We start from the raw sequence: 25,677 nt of genomic DNA, 5'->3' as shown, positions 1-25,677 counted from the left end.
CTGGATTAGGCATTATGTAAGCTGAGGATCTTTTCACTTCAAACACAGGCATGACTATACAGATAGACCTGTGAGGCTGGATTACAGTATGTTAGCAGCAGAAGTGATTAAAAAAATTAAGTTGGTATTTTCTTGAGTAATCGCTTGATCTTAACATCAAGAAAATATTGAGAATGCCCATCATAACGATTACTTCATCAATTACTTTTTTTGGTGTGCAAAACTAACAAATACCAAACATATATAAGGCAAGTAAAAGCAACACATTTGAAGAGCTGGAATCATAATGTTTGGCATCTGTACTAATGATAAATATAGTTTCAAATTGTTTTTTTTTTGTCAGTCCACTAATTGATTAATCAACTTATCCTTATCACTCCTCCAAAACAATAAACACATCAGGGTGTAGGGTCACTCTTGCACGGACAGGTTAAGACTAATAATCATTGGATTAAATGCTAAATAAAGCCCAATTATAATTAGTAGCATATGAAACATTAACGCACCACGAGCAGCTAAATAATAAATAATAAAAATATCCCCGTTGGTCAAGTTGCGGCTCGCTATGCTGATGGTGACTTTGTGATCGTAGCACGCAAGGTCCAATCGGTGCGGAGGACGACCCTCTATCGGCGGTCGAAGGGAGTGGACTGACCAGGGGGCAGAAGTCTGTGTGTTTGGGCTGCTGGTTCCTAAACGGGCCACAAGCGGACAAAGACAATAACACACCACGCTGGACAATCGGTGACAAAAACAACGGACCCATACCATATACACCCACTACCGCCTCTCCCCCCCACCCTAAAGAAAATACCACAACAAGCCGAAAGCTATGTCCCTGCTCTGCTGCACATGACCCGAGTGGAAAACAATAGGCATGTTGTTCATGTTATCATAGAGACATGTCTGTGTGCTTTAACAATAAGCACATAAGCAGCGCTCTACACAGCCTCTTCATCTCCCTCCCTCCTTCAGGCACACATTCTTTCGCGTAAACACGTTTTCATTCACCCTGTCATCTATCTACCCCGCCCCCCTCTCTTTTATGCACGTTGAGCTATATAGTCGGCTATAACTCATTCTTTCATATACTCCCTTCCTCTTAGCTCAGCTTGGCCAATGCAAAGAAAAATTCACTCATTCACTCTACCCCCCCACCCCTCCCGCACGCACGCACGCGCACACACGCACACAAACACACACACACACACACACACACACACACACACACACACACACACACACACACACCTCTAATTCACTCATCCAATCCCTCCTTGCTCACTAACCCACTAATTCACCCACACTCCAACTAACCATAGGACACAGGTGGAGATGCAAGGACAGAGCAACTAATATTTTCTTTGAAAAAAAAACAATCTTGAGTCAGCCGCAATAACATACAGGTGAAGTATAAATGTAATTAGGGATAATTTTATTTAAACAACAGTGGACACTTTGCTTCAAATTGGGCAGTATACATCCCACTGTAGTGTGCACTAGGCTATAAAGGACCACCTCTCTGACAAAGTGCATGGTGGTCCGGTGTGGTCTTGGAGTGGAGTGTGATGTGGAGGAGGAACAGTCATTTGTTTACTATCCAAAAAGAGTGTCCAATATAACCATTGCCACAAAAAGTCGGAGGGAAAGCACTACTGTGACTTTTATATAGGAATCAAAATGGCGTTGCAGGGAGGGACATCAGACCTGGCATTAAAATAAGGAATAATATAGGAGAATTATAGTGAAGTTAGTTATTGGGGAGATTTTTGGTTCTTAGGAACGGCGACACAGACCTCCATAATACGAGGTTAAGAAAATGTCAAACCAGTTATTGACTGTGGTTTGATGCGCCAGTTCCTGAACAAAAGAAAGCCATCACTGCGCCCTATATTGATGGACTTTAGGTACGGCTCAGCACCCCATTGCAACTGGACGCACACCGTGTCACACAACAGCCACTTACACCCCTAACCGAAATGTTGGAATCAATTTTTTGAACCGCTATCAGTATTCTTGATCTTTGGAGGTGTTGGCAACTTTCCTGACAATGGAGCTCCAGTGGCGACAGTCATAGTGACACATATAAGCAATTCTGTCCAAAAACAAGCGCACCCAGCCAACGTCTCCACCCTATTACGACCCACACGAACCGGCATTATCGTCGCAAGAGTCACCTGTAACTTAGATACTGTGACATTTAATTTATAGGAGGTTTAACACTAAATAATCTCGACCACGTCACTCAAAGTCAATGGCCGGACTGTGTTAGTTGGGGAAATGTATCGATGTATTAAAAGCAAAAACGAAATCCGACACCAGGCGAACAGCGTGCATCCGCTTGAACATAGATTCAATTTCAATATGCATTAGGTGATTCGGCCCCAGGTTCCGTCCGTTTGGGTCAATTTAACGCGAAATGTGCAAAATTGTTCACGGCACGCGCTACTTCCAGCGGGTTTTCCCGGAATAAAAGTTGTTCGCCGGCACGGCTGAGGGAAAACAAGTGTGTCCCCGTATAGCCCAATGTCTCTGCTGTCAGCCGATAATATTGCGTGGACCAGTTCTCCTCCGTAGCTTTTATATTTGTCGGGAATTGGAGGATGAAGAAACACAAACGGGACGGCGCCAGTTCCATGGAGTCCGCTAGATCAGCTGCTGGCAGTTGGTGTTCTCAATCACGTCCGCAGATAGGCTTCATAGGCTCACTGAAGCGCCTGTGGAATAAGACACTTAAGTGATCCGGTGTGCTTACGCGCTTGTGTGTGTGGACAATTACATCTACATTTTTTTTACTTAAACAGCTGAGAGTGTGGTATTGTCCATCGTCTCGGACATTGTGAGGAAAAGCTTTATTTCCTGCTGTGCATTTATTTCGCTGTTTCTGAAGCTCCAGCGGAGCCGGGTGAAATTACACCGCCAGGACTTTTGTTTTGTTTTGTTAACGAACTCAAAAGAAAAGTCACCATGGCAGAGACGTCGGCAGCACCAGCCAAAGCCAAAAAGGCAGCCAAGCCAAAAAAACCTACTGCTCATCCCAAATACTCAGACATGATTAAAGCGGCAATCGTTCACGACGCCAGCCGGAGTGGAGCGTCCCGTCAGTCCATCCAGAAGTACGTGAAGAAGAACTACAAGGTGGGCGACAACGGTGATGTGCAGATCAAATTGGCCCTGAAGAGACTGGTGGCAACTGGGATCCTGCGCCACACCAAAGGTGTGGGCGCGTCCGGATCCTTCAAGCTGGCCAAACCAGAGGAGCCCAAAAAAGCCAGCAAGGTGGCGGCGTCACCCAGACCGAAGAAGGCAGCGAAGCCCTCCAAACCCAAGAAGGTGGCCAAGCCTAAGAAGGTGGCCAAGACGCCGGAAAAGCCCAAAAAGGCTGCTGTAAAGAAAGTGAAAAAGGTCGCGAAAAAAGCGACACCGACGAAAGCCAAAAAGGCTCCGGCGAAGAAAGCCAAGGCAGCCAAGCCCAAGGCAAAACCAGTAAAGAAGGCAGCGAAGCCCAAGGCAAAGACGGCCAAAAAGGCAGTCAAATCAGCAAAAAAGAAGTAAAGGGACAATATCAGAGACAAAGTCAATGTAAATACTTAAGGAAATGTTTTCGTATATGTATTATTTTTGTAAGGTCTCATGCAAACTTATGCTCTTTTTACCAGTAGTTTTCTCTCCATTGCACTATTGCCGATAGATGCTGTAGAAATAATTGTGAGCATTTCTATTTGGCGTTAATACAACAGTTCCTTTTGTCTGATCGTTGGGTCTAGTTATGGGTCTTGCTAAAAAAGGAAAACAAAACTGTATATACTATTGAACTAAAGAATAGTTATTGTTTGTGCACGGGGTCATACTTAAAATACAAATGTGTCAATAGTGGGCATTGTTGAGCCTTTACAATGTACAGACCATAGTGGACGTCAGCAACATTTTCCTACAGGCTCAATAGTTGTCATTCAAGCTCCCTTCTGTATATTTTTTTTACGTTGAGACGACTCATGACATAGGCCTACTTACAGCCCAATGTTTTTAAATACTGTTTTTCTGCAATTCAATAAACCTTTGTCATCTTCTAACACTGTGGTCCACTTCTGACGCGCATTTTACGCGTGCGTAAAACGCCTGGTGAAATGTTCCGAAGAATATCTGTGAAAGTTTAATAAGCCTAAATAAACATACCAATAACTCCCTCATCAATTTTGATATTGAGGTATATATGAGATAGTAACCTATTCAGGATGCTTCAAAAGAATGCGTACTATATATAAAAAAAAAAAAAAAAAACTTAGGAAGATTGAATGTTTTATTTTTAAATTAGACTATATAAAATGCACTGCAGTAGTCACGTGAAAGGGAGTATTAAATAATGCCATGAAATATCAATAATATTAAGACATTAAATTTGTATAGCGCTTTTCTCGTACTCAAAGCTATATAATTCTTTTGTAATCAGTCATGGGGGCATAAAAGGGCTTTGCAGAACATATGAATAAGTAACAACCTACGCTTCTATAGGAAACAAAAGATGAAAAATAAATAAAGTTGCTTAAGGTAAAATGAGAATGGTAAACAAGGTTAATTTACTCGAAGAAATTAAGTTTTCCCACAAAACTGGACAAACATCACCATCCAGAACGGTCCTGAAGTCAACGAATAAAGATTAATTTTATATACTATCTATGTCATTTACACACTACTACAATCAAAATCTATTTTCTTTAGTGTCTGCAGAGCTGCGAGGAGGCGTCTCTCTGCAGACACACCCAGTGCTTACTGTCCTGCCTGCCTCTCACCTGAAGGGCAACACTGCCCTCTTGCGGTGTCTTGTAGGAACAGATGCCTCTTCTTAAGACGGGCACGCCAGCCGCAGACAAGACTGGGGTCAAATTGAAGAAAGTCATGATTACACACAAGATTACCCTCTACACACTGGTATTCGTCGACAGGTGTTATATCATTGAACTAACCTTGTTAAACAGCTTCAGGCTGAATGGTCAAAGCGGAGCCCCAGGACACTCTGAGGCATGCTGATCTTGCATTTTGAGACGCTACATGCAAAAGGGTAGTGATTGGTGTTGCTTCATCACAGGGCACTCCAACATTAACTTTGACAGTACTTTTACGATATGTTTTCTGCCACATGAGTAATATTCCATTAATATGCTGTTTGAAAGTCATACACACTGAAAGTCTCTGAGGTCTGATACTTATGTTTGAATGTTTAAAACAAAAAACAAAAATAATATTCTGTCAGAAAAAAATCACCTATAAATGTAAATACAAATCAACAAGATAGTGAAAAAAAGCATATAGACATAAAGCATTCATGACACATTGTCACTCCCAACATCCATATTGTCTTTTGGGTAAAGGTCCCCACCCAGTCTGGTCTGGTCTTTTATTAAGCATCTAATTCAGTTCATTTTCAAGTAGGAAAACAGCCATATTTTAAAAGTCAAAAGAAGTGAAATCCTGCAGAAACAGCAGGTCCCGAGCGAGATTAGGCAACAAAACAGACTTTAACATAACTCATGTTGGAAAATGATACAACGGCAAGTTATGTAACAGTTCAGAGTGTATATGCAGTGTTGGGTTTAACTAAATAGAAACTAAACACAGATTGCCAATCTATTTCAATCTCAATCAAAATGAATTATTTCCATTATGTCCACTAAATAGAAGCCTAGATCAATTTGACCAGATTCTCATTTTTAAGTTTTGCCTTGCCTCCTTTCATTAGGAGAAAATATTTTCTGAGTTCTTTGCAGAAGCATCAACAAACTGCCATTTTTCTCCATGCATATCCCTCCCTGCTGCAGCAGAGCAGCTGAAGCCTTACTGCTAAAAACATGAAAATGTTTCATTCTCAGGCAATGTGATATGCCTAATGGGCAAACAACATGCTATGACTACTCATTGCTGCACAAGTTATTTGGCAAATCCGATATGAACATTGTATACCTGTGGCGGCACTGGGCAAAAGGAAGAGTTTCGCTCATTGAGGAAGTCCAACAGCTGGAGATTGCTGCTCTGTTAACAATGCTTCATGTGCTGCCCTTTGGTTCTTCCATGGAATCCATTTGGCATTTTTCTATATTCGGCTTAGGAAACACTGCATGTTAATATATATATATATATATAAAAAAAAATCCAATTCCCCATTAACACTAAACAGATACTTGAGGAGAAAGCAAAAGATTAGAAGGAACTGTCTTCCCGCACTTCCTCCCCTCTCATAAAGCACCTTTTTGGACATGAACAGTTCATGTATCAATGCGTCGAGCGCTAAAAGGCTAACTCCTATTTAGCCTGGCTGGACAATGTAAGGCAGAAAAAGCTGGGCACAGCAGCGCGGGGAATAATATGATCACTAGCTTCCAATAACCTTTGGACTGTTGCGATCATCTGACTAGGACAAAGTGAAGAAGTCAGAGATGTGAAGAGTTTTCTGGGAGCTTTTGTTTGCACATCAGACGGCAGTGGTTCTGGATGTGGTCTGGGATGTTTGGTCTTGATGGATGGATTGATAGCGGCTCAGGCTGAGATAAAAAGCTGGCTGTTGATCATTTGAGTCTGGCAACAGCTCTGTAGACAGCAAAGCCCAGGATTGCACACACAGCTGATCCCAATGCCACTCTCAGCCAGAATGATGTGTTGTTCATGTCTGAACCGTTCAGGTGTCTGGAGATTGGAGGGAAAAATATCATGTAAAAAGGGTCAGTCACACAAAGCAACACACATGAGCAAAACAAATGTCTAGCTTCTCTTACAACCCAACCTACCACCTTTTAGTCACTCAGCATGTTAAATATTGTGACTGATCCTTATCAGGTTTTCATTGACTTAAGAGCAGTAGTTAAATGGACGTACGGGTACATTGCTGCCCAGGCGAGCCTGGTGTAGATGTTCTTGCTGGTTGAGTTGAGCAACAGGCTGGAAAAGGGCAGCGGCGGAGGCAGTCGGTGTTTATAGCAGAACTCTGCAGGAGTCATACCGTGGAACTGCTTGACCTCAGAAAGGTCCACTTTAGAGGCTACCAGCACACATGGGATGTTGCTCTCCATGTAGTGTTGCTAGGAAAGAAATGGGAAAACTTTAGTTGAGAGAGTGATAAGAGAATTTAGCTTGTTTTCAAAGGCTGTCCTAACGAAATTCAGGTAACCTCATTTTAAATAAACATTTAAAAAAAAGTCTATAAATCACTTTTATCGTGACTTGTGCATGGACATGGATCTGTCTTTGGCTATAATGTGAAACCTCTATTTATTCGTGGAGACACGTTCTTTCCTGTGGTTGTCAAATGTCAGACAGTAAGAAAGACTATCAGCTGCTCTGTGTCGGTGGCTCTGCGCGCGCGACCGTACCGCGCCGCGCGTGACTACGGCATGTACGCGAGGGTAAAAGAGCAGAAGCAAAGCCGATATTGAACTCGTGGCGAAAATAAACGCAGTGCGGTTCTATGGGGATATTTAGCTGAACAGAAAGAAGTGCTGTGCAAAGCTAAAACAGTTCAAGACTCCACATCACTGTGGCAACACAAGTTATCTATCAGCGCAGAGAAAAGTCTGATGAATGCATGAGAGTGATGGCCCAGGCAAGTTTCAGTAAGTTTACAGAAGTGCCACACTGTTACTGTCTTTGAAATGCATTTAGTCATTTTAAGGGGAAAACACATTGTATTATTTCAACTATTGAGTTATTAGTAAAACAGCATGCTAGTGTAGGCCAACAAGATTTATTTTCTGAATTTTCAATGCTGCTTTATTTTTTTAAACTGACCTTGTAAATACTGGCACAATAGTCAAAGGAATGTGGGTCACTGGCATCGTACATGAGGCAGGCAACATCACAGGAGGCGTCTGATGCCTTCAGGAACTCCACCTCCACATCCACTTCATTGAGCTGCACAGGGACGAGAGGAAGAGTGTGGTGCTCTGGCTTTAGTCACGGCCAGAGGTTAAGGGTCAGCATTAAGATCAGGATTACTACTACTACTTACAATAAGGTACTTTTCCTGGTTGCTGACTTGGACAGTGTTTATGGCATAGGGGGAGAAGGCACTGCTGGAATTTTTCTTATTCTGAAGAGAAACAAAAAGCACGAGAAATGTCACTACTTAGAATAATTATTGTTGATGATTTTATCAATGCAGCAATTCATATACAGTGCTGTGTGAAAGTTTGTGAACCCCTTGAGCCTTTTGGAATTTTATTTATTTTAACCATTATTAATTCATTTTTATCAATACCAGTTTTTTATATGAAATAACAGATGTTTGTTTATCAATTCAACATTTTTCTTTTCCAGAAATCAACTGTTAAAACAGATAAAACAAATTATTTGACAAATGTTGTATGTGCAAAAGTTTGTGAACCCTGAGCTGCATTGCTTAAATCGAGCAGGTTAACACAATCAGGTGGGCCAAATTGAGTGATGAAATAGACCAATGTAATGAGAGATCTTTAGGGAAGAAATTTGGCGGCACTAGATAAGACAAAGATAAAACCAGGTCAGTTTAGGCCCACCAAACTGAACCCATACAGGTCAGACATGCTAAAAGGGGAAAAGATCTCAGAGGATCTCAGGAATAGAGTTTTGATGTTGCACATTTGTCTGGGGACAGCTATTAATTCATATAAAAAAAAGTTTGAGCTCCATCGGTCCACCGTGAGGCAAATCATCTACAAATGGAGAGCTTTAAGAGTGACTTAACATCTGCCTAGAAGTGGACTTCCTTCAACAATATCCTCTAGCGCCACAAGAAAAGGGATTTTTCAGGTAAACCCAAACATTACATCTGGAGATTTGCAGACCATTTGCCACCACCATTCTTCACTTGGGAGAAGGTTCTCTTGGTGGTAGGCAGAGTTGCGTTTTTGGCCAAACATGGCGTTTTTGGTTGTGACCAAACAGTTAAATTTTGGACAAATCTGTCCACAGAAAAGACTTCAGGTATCTCCAGGTGCTCTCTGGCAAAGTTGTGACAAGCAGTTTTGTTCTTTTTTGAGAGCAGAGGCTTCTTCAGCAACCCTCCCTTGAAAGCCATGTTGACTTATTCTTATTGCGGAACCATGCATATCTGTCCCAGATGCTGCAAGAGAGGTCTGCAAATCACTAGGTGTAATGTTTGGGTTGGCTTTTAACTGAAAAATAACTTTTCTTGTGGTGCTTATGGATATTTTTGAAGGAAGTCTACTTCTAGGCAGATATTCAGTCACTCTTAAAGCTCTCCATTTGTAGATGATTTGCCTCACGGTGGACCGATGGAGCTCAAACTTTTTTTTAATTAATTTATAGTTGTCCCCAGACAAATGTGCAGCATCAAAACTCTATTTCTGAGATCCTCTGAGATTTGTTTCCCTTTTAGCATGTCTGACCTGTATGGGTTCACTTTGGTGAGCCTAAATTGACTTGGTTTTATCTCAGTTTTATCTAGTGCCGCCCAATTTCTTCCCTAAAGATCTCTCACTACATTGGTCCATTTCTTCACTCAATTTCGCCCATCTGATTGTGTTTACCTGCTCCATTTAAGCAATGCAGCTCAGGGTTCACAAACTTTTGCACATACAACATTTGTCAAATAATTTGTTTTATCTGTTTTAACAGTTGATTTCTGGAAAAGAAAAATGTTGAATTGATAAACAAACATCTGTTATTTCATATAAAAAACTGGTATTGATAAAAATGAATTAATAATGGTTAAAATAAATAAAATTCCAAAAGGCTCAAGGGGTTCACAAACTTTCACACAGCACTGTATTTTTTAGCTCCAGATGGTGCCGTACCACAACGCTGCGGTCCAAAAAGGCCTGGAGAAAGTCTGTCTTGCCCGTCCCCCGTGGTCCGATCACCTTGCAGAGAAATACTGACCGCTGTGTCTGGCACTTCTCTAGGTCCACCTCTCTCTCCCGTGTTACTGCACGTACAAACAAACAGAAACACAACATATAAAACACAATGTACAAACCGGGGGATGCCAGTCATTCAGTTTGACAACAAGAACACAGCAGAAGCCCTGCCTTATACAACAAATAGTAGAATCTTTGATTTTCTATTTCAGATTTTCCAATTTTCACTAATGGCCAGTTGAAATTAGAATAACTGATGCCTTCTGCACATTAGAGTAGACATCATTTTTAAGCTAATCATTTTCCAGACAATATTATGAATTTACCTGTAGAGGGAGGCTGACATCTTTATAAAATAATTCAATAATAAAACAATTTTTTTTTTAAAAGGCCAAAGTAGAGTAATTCCCGCACTATCCAAAAAGAGTAACCTGCCACAGGAGCTGCTGTTTCAGTTATTTACATGCAGTCTGCTGGGAATGCATAAGAGTCGATTGCTAAACACACACACACACACACACACACCTGTGATGGCAGTGGTCTGTGACTCTTGCTCAGTGAGGATAGGGTAGCCTAGGTATCCAAGGTGCTCCAGGCAACGGTGGATGTCAAGATATGCAGAAAGCCTGCAGGTGAAGGGGTTGACACACGTGACGATTTAACAGTGCAGGTTATAACTGGGCGCATGCTTACGAACTATCACCTCAAAATCATTAACAACAAGAGTGAGATACTTACGTCCACTGACAGAGGTAGCCGTGACTAGAGATGTAGCCCTCGTCTGTGGTTGGGACAGTCATATAGACCTCAGCACCCCATGGCATGTACGGACATACGCAAAACAGGTTCTTCAGCTCTGTCGGTGACAGGGCAGAGTCTTTGTCCTAAGACAGAACAGAGATCGCGTAAGGAAAAGGCTCTTATATTGAATATTCCATGTAGAAAACTGAGGCCCACTAGTGCAAAAGTACAGCAATTGTAATGCCTTCCCTAACATATTCAATGCATAATCAAATTGTTGCCATGGTACAATCTACATAGGGATACTGTGAACAAAGGCAGCTAAGATTTGCTACTCACTTCATCGTATTTGTTAAACAGCCGCTGGAGAAACTGGTGACCAAGATGATTGAGCTCTGTGGTGCAGCCGACAGAAACTCGCAGTCTGCAAACAGAAAAAGCTTAATTAGATATTTAGATACCTGGGCGTTCCTGACTGGTGTGTGTACAAACACAACACTAGCAAAGCCAAATGGAAAACATGGGAGAAATAACAGGAATCTCTACTCTCCAATGTTATTGAAATACAGCCTGTTTTAATTCTATGATTATCAGCTTTAATGACAGATAAAGTATAATAGTGTATGAAGACATACTCAGGGTAAAGGTAATCATCAGTCAGTTCAAGGTTGTCGTCATAACCAAACTTCCTCAAGATGGTCCACGTGGTTTCATGTCGGCCCCTCTGGATAAATAATGTATTAAGGAACAAGAAACCTGAAATTGAAGTCGGACAATTCCTGGCCATTAGTTGAGTGTGGCATAGCAACAACACGGTTCAAAGTTGCATGTTGTCACTCATGACTGATTTTTACCGTTCAGGGTAAGGCCGTTGTCCTGCACCCCATCGCTGGTATTCTTCCAAACCACTGTCTTCACATCTTCTAAGGCTTGAGGTGCCAGAGGATTCCCAAAGCAAGATTTCTACACATTTAGATGGGTTCATTATTTTGTAGCAAAGAAAATGCTTTGGTTCTGATAATAACTGAGAAGACATAATGTTCATTTATTTTTAAGTGGCACCTGAAAGCAGTTGAGCTCGGCATCGCTGAGGATACGATCATTATCCTGGTCGGAAACGTAGAATATTCTGCTGAGGGCTCTGACACACAATGGTTTTAGCTGGGGGGGAAATATTGGAAAATAATTATCTTACCATGTTTTAACCAAGCATTTGGATGCACATATTCAAACAGGTGGAGGGGGGGCAAACGCAGGACAGGCAGGCTGTCTCCACAGTTGGCATCCCGTTTCCAAAAATGGCTGACCTGTTTGTCCTCTGGGTCATAAAGAGGGGCAGTAGGGTGCAACACTGCCTTCTGTGCATAGTAGAACAGCTCCGAAATGTTTTTCAGATTCTTTGCAGAACACTTAAAAAAGGAAACAAAAAAAAAACAGCAGATAGAACTTTTCAGATACAATTTTATCTTAGCAATTTAAAAGCACGATAAAGCGAGAGTGTGAAAATATTTGTGTGAAACCTGGCAACCATTTGTGAATCTAACTGGTAAGGTTAGCAAGTGTGTACAGTGTGTGAGTCAGTTGAGCCTCACCTCAACACATGTCTCAATCTCAGAGAACTGGTTCATAATGGGAAGAATCGTTTCCATGGAGCTCCCACAGCGCAGATCAGACTTGTTACCCACGAGGATGATGGGAACTCTGATAGATCACATGGAGACAGAGATACGCTCAATACAATGCTATCATGATTGATTGATGACAAGAAAAATGACATCACAGTAGAGGTAATTGTGCAGTACAAGATACAGTATGATGCAAATCAGTTGACATTCAAATATTGTGCGCCGTCTGCACTCACACTCCCCACAACCTCAACCCTAACCCTTTGTTGATGCTCACTTTCCTAGATTACTAAATTTGCCAACATTACATACAAACAGTAGGAAGGAGTACAAAGTTCAGTGGCACAAGTAAACAAACACCCATAAACAGCTGATACATACTTGTTCCCTTTCTCTGCATTTCCATTGACTAAAGGTATCCATTTGGTTTTGATCTGAAATAAATAACAAACAGCAGCGTGTGACACAGGTCTTATCTGTTTGTATTTTAAAATGCATTAAGTACAAGCAATATAAATGATGTGAAATATGTGTGCATTATGAGACAATGCTACGAAGTAGCAGGTTTCTACCTTGTCTATCGTGTCCTCATTAGTGACATCATACACTACGCACACCACATTAGCCTGTACAGGTTGGAGAAAATAAGATTCAATAAACCTTCTGTACTTCAAATCAAAGCAAAATATTAGTAAATAACATGTTATTGCACAAAAAACCTGAACATGACAAAAGGAAAGAAGAATGACAGAGACTAGAGAAACAACTACTTAGCTAAAGATGTTATTCTTAATCAGAGGTGTTGCAGCATTGCTCAAGACTGTTACAGCCCAGGGTTTCCCCCAGTGTATTCCAGGCATGGCGGCCCACCTCGCCTAAATTAACACCCCACCATGCCAAGCATTGGTATATTTACCTGTCCGTACTGTGTGTGCACTGAAAAAAAATATAGTGTTGATACACAGCATAGGTAGCCTGGAAATCCAGACCTGCCGCTGGCAAATTACATTTGCTGCGCCTGTTGGTTTGACATACAAGTGTAGGTGCTGTCCCTTGAGTTGGGAAGGTCTATTGATGGTGGCCAGAACCTCTATCGTTCTAGATATGGGTCTGGATTTCCAGGCTACAGCATAGGCTCTGTAAACAGGCATGTTGCTAGCTAAGGTGGGCCCCTTTGTTTACATACCAGTTTACAGAGCCCTTTTTTTCAGCACACACACAGTACGTACAGGTGGTAGATCGAGAGGAGATATTCCCTGATTTCAAAAAACAAGTGATTTTGTCAATACGCATTCTTGGGTTCGATTTGCTGACTCAACTTTGAATGCAGTGTGGTGTACTTACCTTGATGACCTCATTTCTCAGGACTTCTTCACTCTGTTCTTTTTCTGTCGGGATTAAGGACAAATATAAAACAAATCAGACCCATATTTATCATCTTTGGCTTGACAAGCATTTAGACGAGTCAGTTAACATTAGCCTTCAGTATCATCTTACCACAGTAGTCCACTATGTGTGTGGGCACTTTCTCTGGCGTCACGTCAGCGGGGATGGTAATCTCTTCAGCTCTGGAGGGAACCTGTGAGAGATTGCAGATCATTGCAGAGTAACTCTTGACCATCACTTAATCCGCATCCAGAAAAACCCATTTTCTAATTTGCAGTAAGCATGGACAGTTACGGTAAGTATACAAAGTTGAGCCATGAGCGGAAATACTAGGCGATTGCTTTTGTACTTTTGGATGAAACTAAATGCTGTAATTAAAACTAGGTAACGCAATCTAATTACAAAGTTATGTGTTTTATGCTGCAATAGTCCCAAACGTACTGAGTATTGGATGCAGTAGATCAGCCTAATCAGAAAGACAGCAAGATATAGTGAAAAGTGACATTAAAAGAATTACAATTTTTGTAATACACTAGGGTTGTTTTTAAATATAAGTCATTGGTATTTTAAACTAAAGGTTTGTCTCTCTCTCTCTTTTTTCTCTCCGAGTCGTAATTTATGCAATACCCGCACAAAAGACTGGTACAGTGGTACATAATGCAAAGTGAGCTGCTATGGAAAACAACATTTTTATTAGCTTTCACACAATGAACAACAGCACCAAGCAAGACTTTAGTTTCTTCAATTCACAAAATGAAATCAGTGTGGGCCGAGTAATGCCTAATGCCTACTAGATACACTGTGGCAATCATAGCCTGTAAGAGGCAGGTTTCTTTCTCACCTCTTCTGGGAACTCCTCTCCAACCAAAGACATTATGAGCGATGTCTTCCCCACCTTGGCTGTTTGAGGAGACATGAAAAGGATGAGAGGAGCAGCCAGAGAAAGACTTCCAAGTGAAGTAGAAGTAGCCTACATGTAATAGCAAGTTAGCTGACTGCTCTTGTGTTATCATTTCCTCAAATGTCTTGAACGATGTGGACTGAAGCAAACACTATTCTACAAAAGGGTTAATCAAAACTTTGATAAGGTCAGTTAGGGCTGATAAGGTTAACTTCTCTAAAGTTAAGGTTAAGGCTAGTTAGCTAACAAACAGCTCTATAACTAAAATGGGAATAACTTAATTAATCACAGACAATTAAAAAAACATCTGTCTATTTACTTTTGTGGCTTTCGGTGGACGACAGCTGGTCCGTGAGTTAATAACATGTTTATGGCAGCTAACTACTAACCGCCCACAACTTACAAAGTTACTGTTAGCTAAGCTAGCATAGCGGAAATTAAAATTTTGAAGAGCGGCCACTTCGTAGAAAACATTAATTTATCTGGTAGGACATATTTAATGCAAAGCATACATTTCCCTGTTAAGTCATTGATTGGCCCAGTGCCAGCAGGAATAACCTAGGTACATTCAACATGTTAGTAAGTTAGCTACAACGAGCTAATGTTTGCTAGTCTTTCAGCTGTCAGCGCCAATAACTTACGCTCCCCCAGTAAAAGTATCCTGACGTCTTGCTTCATGTTTCCTCTCTGTGTGGAGAACAGTCGGACGCGCTGCGACGCTACAGTGACATGTATCTTTCATTTGAATGTCAAATCCCCAGTTGGAATAAAATGTGTGCCTCTCCACGGCGATGTGATATGCACCAAGCACCCAAGGTGAAAACGTATCGTTCCGGTTCACAAAGGAGACGGGGAAAAGACGCCCCCTGCTGGCTGAGCAAAGCATTGACTAAATAGATCTAAAAGAATAATGCAGACATTGCAATTAAGGAAAAGACAGAAGCTAAACTAAGGGGAGAAGAAAACAAAATTCCATTCCTTGTGGCATTAAAAGTCCATAACTTACTGTACGCTGTAAAACATTCTGCAACAATACATAGTTAAAATGAAAAATAAGCTGTTGCTTAGGCCTACTTCAGAATTAAACATGAATACACCTCAGTGTGCTTTTGTGCCTTCAAATAATTGTCATAACCTATACAGCAACATCCTTGGTTAACCATTTACACACTGTAACAGTTTAAGTATAAACAAGCCTCAGTTATCCAATCAATAAAGATAGTTCCCATTTAAAAATGTCAGCAGAGATGAGATGGATGACTGTGTTATTAAACCACATTGTATTTAGTGAGTTAAAAGAAAGAATCCTTTCCAACAACACCTGCTTTACCATGTTTATGTTATATGCGGTTTAGCTTTTCAAGAATAAGGTCCTCTGCCTGAATCATATTTGTTTTCTTCTTTAGTAGGCCTACATTATCTAAATGTGAATCAAGATGTTTGTGAATAGAATTTCAAAAGGAGTTGTAGTAACCATTTCCAAACAGTTGGAGGAGGCATTGCACCAGAGAGTTTTGAACAGGGCAAAACCACAGTTAACAAATACAAACATAATATCCCGACAGTGTTTTCCTTAATAGAACGGATGGACATTGAATTGACAGGTGTGGTCAGGGATATCGTAAAATAACAGAGACAGACACAAACATCTGCTATTATTTAAAGGAGAATTGTATGAGCTGATGCAAAGGGTGATTATAGTGAAAAAATAGTTTAGGAAATTGCAGTCTAAATTAGAGGAGATGTTGTCAACCTTTCCTCCAATTCTGCTTCTAGAAAATGTGGGGTTTTGTTTGTAGTCTATTAACAGGGAGATAACAAAGGAGGCATTAAAACAATTTCCTTAGCATAAACAAAAGAAGAAAGGGAGAGTATCATTAGAGGCCTCAGCAGTTAACCATGACGTCATTTTTAATAATGAAATGCTTTCAGCAGTCTTAGGGTGTTTTGCACATTAACTTATAAGCTTCTGATGATGTTTGGAAAAGATAAATATACTGAAAAGCTGCACATAGGGATCTTCATCTATGTATTTTTTTGTAGTCTGTGCAATATATTTCACGTACTGTAGCACACACTGCATTTTTTCTTTTAGTATGTTAAGATAATCATGCCAATACAGGCTCCTCTTGTACTTAACTATCATTTAAATAGAAGGGAAGTTTTGAAGCAGTTTGTAAAACCGACACAAACTGACAAAGACCCCTGACAGAACAGTGAACCAGCACTATTAATTAGCCTGAATATTAAGTAATCAGGATATAACTTTTGTTAGAGTACTTTAAGAAAAACGCAAACTTGAGAAGAGTCATGCACAATGTTCTGACCAGTGCACCTGTCCTCCATCATTTTGGTGAAACGACAAAATAAAAATACAAATGTCTTTGGCTGCAGCAGCCTCTCCTTTTGTGTGCGCCCACCATGAGAGCATTGCTGTAATAATCTTACACACTGTAATTTTACATGCTGCTTTTTATTTGAATAAAATTAAAAACAGTAGACATGACAGCAGCTGTTAATCACTCATTAGTATTCATACACATTTAAACTCATAGTAAGAAAATCAAAAATAAATAGTCAAACACTGCAACTGACTGGACAAAACAATCCCTTCAAGGAAAATGGCTGTATTTAAAAAAGCATAAACATGAAACAGCAGCGTGGCAATTCTTAAAAATGGCTTTCCCACAAATTAGGATATTTTTTTGATAAAAAAAAAAATCTAAAATAAAACAGTGTATATAAAGTGTGAGAGGGCCTTAAGCCCTAAAATGTTTGACATTCAAACACAACTAATTGCATCTCTGGGGACAGATGAACTTGTCTAAAACTTAAAAAAACAGATGGCAGGCTTTAGAGTCCCTGTACCTCCCACAGCAGGATCTCATTATAAGCTACAGTGACTAGAAGCGACCCAGAGGGGGAGAAGTGACACTTCTGCAGTGAGTCACTGTGCTGCAGGAAGTCCTGGAACCTTCCACTGGTCGACTTGATCAACTTCAACACTCGCTCTGGAAAGAAATGAGGAACATAGTGAGAAATAATTTCAAATATGTGCCAAACCTGCATTACTGAAATTTTATTGATATCCTTACTAGATCCTTATGGAGATAAATCATAAAAATCTACATCCAAGTTTACCTTTTGATCCTATAGCTAGGAGTTGACTCTTACAAGAGAGGCTGAAGCATGTGGCCCAGTGGGGCAGGGCCATCTTTTTTATTATCTATAGTCAAAAAAATATATAGTATGAAATTACTCACATACATAACATTTGCAGACATTCTGTCAGCAACACCTGCCCTGTGGAGGTATTGTACACAGAATATGGAGTACCTGTTTTTTAGTCAGGCTGTAGAAGGACAGCTCTTTCTCTACTCCATAACCAGTGTAGACCACCAGACCAGGGTCTGCAGGGCAGAAGGCAGCCAGGCTGGGAGGTTTGCCATCATCCTATAGTACAAATGAACATATAAGATGTGTAAGAGTCAAACATGGACTGAGCCTAATTTGTCATAGAGATTTCCAAAACAGGCTCCAACAGTATGCTGAAAAATATGAAGATGAGAAATGAACACAAACACATACATTTAAAAGGAAAAATGGAGCTAGAGTATCCCAGGGCCTTATAATATACACAGTCAACATTTGGGGTGACATTTCTAGTCATTAAATAAAATCCAGACAGTACCCCAAAATAAGTGGGAGCAGGAAATGTCAGCCAGTCTAGCAGAGAACACTTGTCCTTCAACCAATCTGCAGCCCACACGCTGACGCGTTGGTCGGCACTCGCAGCCAACCACATCTCGTCTCCTTCCAGTCCAAAACTCTTGCACTAAGGAGTAGAGGATGACACAGCTTCAGACACATACGGAAGAAAAAAATGTCATTAAATGTCACAAGAATCAAAGGAATAATTTCAGAGATCACATTTTCTCATTTAAAAGCACATAGTACTTGCGGAGAGCTGATGAAGGGAATGTCAGACATTATTTGTATAAAGGGGGAAGGCAGAACACCTGTCAAGAGCACTTGTACTGGAAAGCTGAGAGAGCTACTTCAATTTCCAACTAAGATTATATGATGAGGGGGTGGCGCATATATTAAATGCATTTGAAAAGTGAAGTGGAAGACCAAATTTCAATAACTGTGTAACAGAAAGACAATCTGGCTTGGACTGTTATATCATTCTGCCAAATATAATAAAGTATTCAAGCACAGGGTGCTCCGGTGGCGTAGTGGATAGAGCGCGTACCATATTGGCTCCAGCCTTCATTGCAGTGGTTGCAGGTTTGAGTCCGACCCATGGACCTTTACTGCAGGTCATCCCCCCCCTATCTCTGGCGCACTTAGGGCGCACTCACACTAGTGCCGTTTGCCTGTTCCGTGCTCAGCACGATTCCCCCCCCCTCCCCACTCCCCCCGCAGGCCTGTGCTCACACTGCTCGTGGCCTGGGCACACTTGCACCTTGCCTACGTCACCGTGCGCGTTTAGGATTTGGAGCTTAGTCTACTTGTAGGCTATACGACTGTTTGTGAATATTTTCATCCGGCCAAATTTGCATCAAATATTCCACTTCCATATTAGAGCAACGAGAATCCTTAAGCTATTGTTTTTTTTTAAATGTAGCCTTGACGTAATAGGTCGCGGTGGACAGTCTCATATTTGTGCAGCACGCTGTTTATTATTAACGGCCCGTCATCAGACTATGTATCCGGATGGTTTTGTACACATCGATCGCTCCATCAAATCCAAGTCAGAACTTTTTGTATGGGCAGAGATTATTTTTTTAAGTGTCTTTATAAAGTTTCTTGTTAAACCTTAGTGTAGGCTACTGTTTCCTTATCACCGGGCCGCGGTGTGTTGTTTTGGGTGCGTCTCCACCGCCATGCGTAAATGCAGTTATGACAGCTGACGGGAGGAAAAAGAAAAAAAATAATCTGACGAACGTGAGTAAACACGAAAACCTTTTTGCTGTGCTTTCTGAGCCGACCTAATTAGCTCTCTCCCTCTTTTATTAGCCCACACCTAGGCTTACACACACGTTAATTCTCACACATTATAGCTACAAGTCCAAGTGGTGGGCAATTCTGGTGCCGACTAGTAAGGCAGCGGACGTTAACGGACAATGCATCCTTAATAAATTCACGTCAGGAACGCCGCCTGTGCGCTTGCTTATGCGCGTGTCATCTCATTAGCATCTGTACTTTGGCCACGGCACACCTCTCCCAGGTGTGCCGTGGCCAAGGGGCTGTTCCGTGCTGGAATACGGATGGAGTGGTCACACTAGCCAAACGTTCTAGACTTTAGTATGCTAATGAGCTTTGGCACGGGGCCGCGGCCCTAGTGTGAGTGGCCCCTTAGAGTAGGCAATTTGTGCTGTTCCCAAGCACACTTGACGCCTAAAGTCTACTTTCTTTGACCAGTGTGAGTGCTTGGTACCATACAATCATGCTTTGGCACAGGACGAGGCCAGTGGTCCTAGTGTGAGTACACGGTTAGAGCTTCACTCCTTGGACGGATTTAGAGAGCTGACCTGTTCATTCACACACTGGATGGAGGTAATCGGCGCTCCTTTGTGGTCCCTGATGACTCTGATAGTCGCTCCATTCACTGGGCTGCTGACAGCCACCAGGCCATTCTTCCCCGCTGAAAGGATCACATGACCTGCAGGGGGAGTCACAGAGCCACACTAAATGAAATGTAGGAGCTTTAACATAAACTGAAACCTCCTGCCAGTATTGTTCTAGTAGTGTTTGATTGAGATTCTGGAGAATGCTCATTGTCAAAATGACAGAATATCTCCTCACAATCCGCTACCTGTGTGTATAATATGTGCGCTAAAAAAAAATTCAGCGCTTATACACAGCCTAGGCTCTGTAAACAGGCATGTTGCTGGCTAAGGTGGTCCCCCTTTGTTTACATACCCTTTGTTTACAAACTGGTTTACAGAGCCAAGGCTATGTATTAACACCACTTTTATTTTCTAGTACAGAGAGGTAGCAGATATTAACTGGTTTCGACAAAAAGTGATTTTGACAACAAGCGTTGAATAGGTGAATCCAGCTTTAAACTAGTACACAGAGACATGGACGGATGACACAATGTGGGGTGGCCCGAGAAAGGTTATTTACAACACATCATCATGACGTAACTCCTGCAAAGTAACAAGTAGAATGACTCTAAGTACTTTTGGAACTGCTGGCCTCTCTCACCATTAGCAGAGTACTGGATGGCAGTGACAGCCACGTGATGGGGATGCAGCTTCAACTCCATCTCCGAGGAGGCAAGCCGGAAGATCCTCAGGGTGCCGTCGCTGTATCCTGCAGCCACACATGCACTGTCCTTACTGGAAGAAGCAGAAGGGCTCCAGCAAACACAGCCACAGGCCTGGCCCAAGGAGAAGAACAGAAGGGGGGAGTAATTAACAGCGTGTGCGCAATTTTAGTGCACATTGGATGTGATTGTTCCCACTTCTACCATCTCGTTACCCACCACTTCGCTGCAAAAAAAATCGATTCCGGATATTTTTCTGACTACCCCATTATATTTTCTGGAGTCCAAGATGTCCAATATGACCAAGATGACCTGCCCTACCTATTATATTTAGTATTTCCTTTACCTGGTTGAGGACCTGGAACTGCACCACCAGCTCGTTGGTGGGGGCCGACCACACCCGCACACTGCCGTCCTCGCTGCAGGTGGCAAAATGTTCCTCGTCAGAGCTAAACACCACGTCATTCACCTGGGAAGCAAAAAAGGAGAAAACGCAAACAATGAAGCCTCCTGTGTTTGAGTGATGACACAGGTACAGTTTCCTGAGCACATACCGCGATCACCATATTACTAGTGCTGTGTCCCAGCAGCGAAACACAACTTTCTTAAAAAACAGAGCTTCCTCAGAAAAAAAATTAGATGATTTAATTTGTTCTGTGGTTGCTTGTTCCTCCTTGCAGTTGAATAACATTTCCTTTAATTTTATTCTTTTTAGTTTTACCCTCTTCTGCCCTAATAAAAAAGAATCAATGCTATGTAATAGAAATTGGATTTTTTAATGTTGACACTAAACACTTAAGAGGCTTCTTCATCGAATTCAAAGGCGGCCCCAGATTAAACAAATGTTGAAAGGCAGACTTTTTATAGATTTTAATCATCTCCACATTCAAAGGTTTCCATTGTCAATTACTCAGTTATTTTTATCTTCCTGAATTAAAATGACTTACAATTTCAAACTTGGAATTAATAGGTGTTGGTTGCCTTAGCATATCAATAGCTGCTAATTGCTTCCCTGATGTTTTATAATCTTTTACATTACATTTTATTATATTCATTTCCTGCTTCAAACGTTCTGTCCTGAACAGCTGCAAACTGCACTGCATATGAAATATTCCTCTTCCAAGGGGTTTGCCTTTGTCGTGTGACTGACTGCAATTAATTCATTCAAACACATTTTGACTGTGACATTAGGAGAAAGACACATCGAAGTACTATAGGTCACATTAATGATGTCTCCATTAAATTTAAATGCGTCAGTGAGGAGTCTCAGTATAGTATCCCGCAGTGTATTACACTGAATGTCACTTAAAAATGCAGCTACTGCAGTCATTTGTAATGGTACTAATTAATCTGTGTCTAAATGTCCTCCATCAGTGAGTTGAGAGGAATGTCAACTTGCCAACATATGAGCAGTGATAAAAAGGGCAATTAAAGAAAAAAACCTGTATTAAGAGAACAAGAGTACAAGTTTACAGAAATACTAGCACCTTCAGGTCCTTCTCAAAAAATGAGCATATTGTGATAAAGTTCAATATTTTCTGTAATGTACTGATAAACATTAGACTTTCATATATTTTAGATTCATTACACACAACTGAAGTAGTTCAAGCCTTTTATTGTTTTAATATTAATGATTTTGGCAAAAATTGTAAAGAAAAACCCAAAATCCCTATCTCAAATAATTAGCATATTTCATCCGACCAATAAAAGAAAAGTGTTTTTAATACAAAAAAGTCAACCTTTAAATAATTATGTTCAGTTATGCACTCAATACTTGGTCGGGAATCCTTTCGCAGAAATGACTGCTTCAATGCGGCGTGGCATGGAGGCAATCAGCCTGTGGCACTGCTGAGGTGTTATGGAGGCCCAGGATGCTTCGATAGCGGCCTTAAGCTCATCCACAGTGTTGGGTCTGGTGTCTCTCAACTTCCTCTTCACAATATCCCACAGATTCTCTATGGGGTTCAGGTCAGGAGAGTTGGCAGGCCAATTGAGCACAGTAATACCATGGTCAGTAAACCATTTACCAGTGGTTTTGGCACTGTGAGCAGGTGCCAGGTCTTGTTGAAAAATGAAATCTTCATCTCCATAAAGCTTTTCAGCAGATGGAAGCATGAAGTGCTCCAAAATCTCCTGATAGCTAGCTGCATTGACCCTGCCTTTGATAAAACACAGTGGACCAACACCAGCAGCTGACATGGCACCCCAGACCATCACTGACTGTGGGTACTTGACACTGGACTTCAGGCATTTTGGCATTTCCTTCTCCCCAGTCTTCCTCCAGACTCTGGCACCTTGATTTCCGAATGACATGCAAAATTTGCTTTCATCCGAAAAAAGTACTTTGGACCACTGAGCAACTGTCCAGTGCTGCTTCTCTGTAGCCCAGGTCAGGCGCTTCTGCCGCTGTTTCTGGTTCAAAAGTGGCTTGACCTGGGGAATGCGGCACCTGTAGCCACCGTGCACACGCCTGTGCACGGTGGCTCTGGATGTTTCTACTCCAGACTCAGTCCACTGCTTCCGCAGGTCCCCCAAGGTCTGGAATCGGCCCTTCTCCACAATCCTCCTCAGGGTCCGGTCACCTCTTCTGGTTGTGCAGCGTTTTCTGCCACACTTTTTCCTTCCCACAGACTTCCCACTGAGGTGCCTTGATACAGCACTCTGGGAACAGCCTATTCGCTCAGAAATTCTTACCCATGATTGCGGTTTTGAGTAATGAACCAGGCTAGGAGTTTTTAAAAGCCTCAGGAATCTTTTGCAGGTGTTTAGAGTTAATTAGTTGATTCAGATGATTAGGTTAAGAGCTCGTTTAGAGTACCTTTTCATGATATACAAATTTTTTGAGATAGGAATTTGGGGTTTTCATGAGCTGTATGCCAAAATCATCAGTATTAAAACAACAAAAGACCTGAAATATTTCAGTTGGTGTGCAATGAATCTAAAATATATGAAAGTTCAATTATTATCATTACATTATGGAAAATAATCAACTTTATCACAATATGCTAATTTTTTGAGAAGGACCTGTATATGGAGGTTGTACTAAGGCAGAGTGGTGCTTTAAAGATAAACTAGATTTAGTGCAGGGTGAAGTAGCTTCTATAGAGCTTAGCAACAGTTTTTCTAAATTAACTGACGTGGCAGTGAAAGAGTAGGCTTTTTGCTTACAACACATATTTAACTATTATTTATTTTACTATTTTAATACTTTAATAAAGCAGCCATATACATTTGCATTGGTAATTTTTGTTTTAAGATATTTTTTAGCCATTTTTATGCTTTTATTGATAGTGTAGAGAGACAGAGGTGAAATGGGGTAAAGAGGGGAGTGACATGCAGAGAACGACCGCGGGCTGGAATCGAACCCGGGTCCGCTGCTGGCCGAGGCCCATGGGGGGGGGACACCCTACCAACTGAGCTAAGGGCACCCCCTTGAATTGGTTATTTATAAATCCTTGTGTTGATCTTCACAATTTTTTAACACATTAGTAGTTTTTAAAAACCTCATTTGAGCCTTGTTTGGAGCCACCTTCTGTTTGAAGAAAAAACTAAGTGCTGACACAGTCCTATGACAAGTAATGAACATGAAGAGCTCACACAGCACTAAACAACCAAGCAGAACAATAAGGTATACAAATTCATCTATCTTCAAATCAGATGTGCCATTCTCTGTTTTTCTGGTGTTAAGGAGCCAGCGGCAGGGACAAACTCGTTTACATTTTCTAATGATCTCCTGCGGTGACTAACCAACTAGCTGGAATATCGGAGTCCTTCCCCTGCTGAGCTGATTGAAGGATAGGCTTAGCCTTAGCCTTAGGTTTTTCCAAAATAAACTGACTTGGCAGCAGTGATACAGTATTTGCTCACTACATATATTGTACAATTATAGCTATAGCTTTTGGCAGACATACCTGTTGCATGTATAGACACCAGGTATGCAGACCATGACATCAAACTATGAAGACTGTGCTGATATACTGTAAGGATCTGTTTTCAAAAATATTGTCAAAATAGTTGCTTCAAATATTGGTAATACTGGTACCTTGCTCTTGTGTCCACTGACCAGCCGGATGCTGCTGTTGTCTGGCCAGTTGATATACCAAAGGGTCCCCGCTGTGGTGCCAACGATGCCCATGTCCATTGTGCTATCAAATGCTGCACTGACCATCGTGCCATCCAGCATTATCTCCTGCTCCAACACCACATTGGTACTACTGAGGGACAGACACACAATAACACATTTGTTTACACCGGCCTGAATATTATGACCGCCTCTATAATATGCACACTGTATTTTAAAGTAACTGCTTATGAACTGCTGTATGTTCATCATTTAAATTCTCATTATCATCAAGAGGCCTATCAACAATGACAATTTATTGAATAGGGTAATATTGTAAAATTGTATTATTTTTTTATGTATCCCCTTTCACATACAATAGGCTATTGTACACATTTGATTGACATCAAATATCAAGGTACTATTCTTAAAAACGGAACTGACATAACCCTTAGAGCAGGGCTATTCAATAAGCGGCCCGCGGGCCGGAATATTTACTGGCCCCCGCCTTGACTACCAACCGACCCAATTGCTGCACAATTAATGTACTAGCATGCGCGATGTGTGCTTGTGCATGGTCAAAACTGCGCGAAAGGCCGCGATCTGCAGTAAATAAATGTGCACGTGTCTCCAAGCGTTTCTCTATCAGCTGCTCTGTGTATGCGGCTTTGCTACGGCATGCACGCGGGAGAGTTAAACGAGCAGAAGAAAACCGACATTTAACTGGTGGGTTCTATGGGGATATTTAGCTGAACAGAAAGAAGTGCTCTGCAAAGCTAGAATAGTTTAAGACTCCACATCACCGTGGCAACATCACCTATCTATCAGCTCAGACAGCGCAG

The 25,677-nt window shown here is 41.4% G+C and overlaps 3 protein-coding genes across 4 annotated transcripts in view; 1 reads left to right on the top strand and 2 right to left on the bottom strand.

The window, feature by feature from the left end:
• The first annotated feature begins 2,744 nt into the window (after nucleotides 1–2,744).
• Nucleotides 2,745–4,091, top strand: h1-0 (H1.0 linker histone). Its single transcript, XM_080048611.1, has one exon. The coding sequence runs from the start codon at nucleotides 2,968–2,970 to the stop codon at nucleotides 3,553–3,555; it is 588 nt and encodes a 195-aa protein (XP_079904737.1). The 5' UTR covers nucleotides 2,745–2,967; the 3' UTR covers nucleotides 3,556–4,091.
• A 1,257-nt stretch (nucleotides 4,092–5,348) lies between these two features.
• Nucleotides 5,349–15,291, bottom strand: rhot2 (ras homolog family member T2). The gene is made up of 19 exons (XM_080049236.1): nucleotides 15,140–15,291; nucleotides 14,439–14,497; nucleotides 13,709–13,790; nucleotides 13,556–13,599; nucleotides 12,784–12,837; nucleotides 12,593–12,645; nucleotides 12,179–12,287; nucleotides 11,894–11,995; nucleotides 11,649–11,747; nucleotides 11,441–11,549; nucleotides 11,222–11,342; nucleotides 10,926–11,010; nucleotides 10,584–10,729; nucleotides 10,371–10,471; nucleotides 9,783–9,913; nucleotides 7,997–8,077; nucleotides 7,777–7,899; nucleotides 6,868–7,070; nucleotides 5,349–6,678 (listed from the first exon to the last, which is right to left on the bottom strand). Exons 1-19 carry the CDS (start codon nucleotides 15,174–15,176, stop codon nucleotides 6,561–6,563), a joined length of 1,857 nt encoding a protein of 618 aa, XP_079905362.1. The 5' UTR covers nucleotides 15,177–15,291; the 3' UTR covers nucleotides 5,349–6,560.
• Nucleotides 15,292–17,090: 1,799 nt separating this feature from the next.
• The window catches only part of wdr90 (WD repeat domain 90), a 30,742-nt gene continuing 22,155 nt past the window's right edge, over nucleotides 17,091–25,677 (bottom strand). Inside the window, exons 36-43 of one of the 2 annotated variants that reach the window (XM_080048840.1) lie at nucleotides 24,818–24,989; nucleotides 21,122–21,244; nucleotides 20,715–20,889; nucleotides 20,036–20,166; nucleotides 18,190–18,333; nucleotides 17,835–17,951; nucleotides 17,640–17,724; nucleotides 17,091–17,509 (exon numbers count right to left, since the gene is read on the bottom strand). In XM_080048840.1, coding sequence (XP_079904966.1) covers nucleotides 17,352–17,509; nucleotides 17,640–17,724; nucleotides 17,835–17,951; nucleotides 18,190–18,333; nucleotides 20,036–20,166; nucleotides 20,715–20,889; nucleotides 21,122–21,244; nucleotides 24,818–24,989 — 1,105 coding nt within the window. In that variant the 3' untranslated portion in view covers nucleotides 17,091–17,351. The remainder of the gene's footprint in view (nucleotides 17,510–17,639; nucleotides 17,725–17,834; nucleotides 17,952–18,189; nucleotides 18,334–20,035; nucleotides 20,167–20,714; nucleotides 20,890–21,121; nucleotides 21,245–24,817; nucleotides 24,990–25,677) is intronic. The other variant, XM_080048841.1, reaches the window with a different exon arrangement.

The sequence above is a fragment of the Ammodytes marinus genome, assembly GCF_949987685.1.
Source record: "Ammodytes marinus genome assembly, chromosome: 20".
Lineage (NCBI taxonomy): Eukaryota > Metazoa > Chordata > Actinopteri > Uranoscopiformes > Ammodytidae > Ammodytes > Ammodytes marinus.
This window is presented reverse-complemented; position numbering and strand designations above follow the sequence as displayed.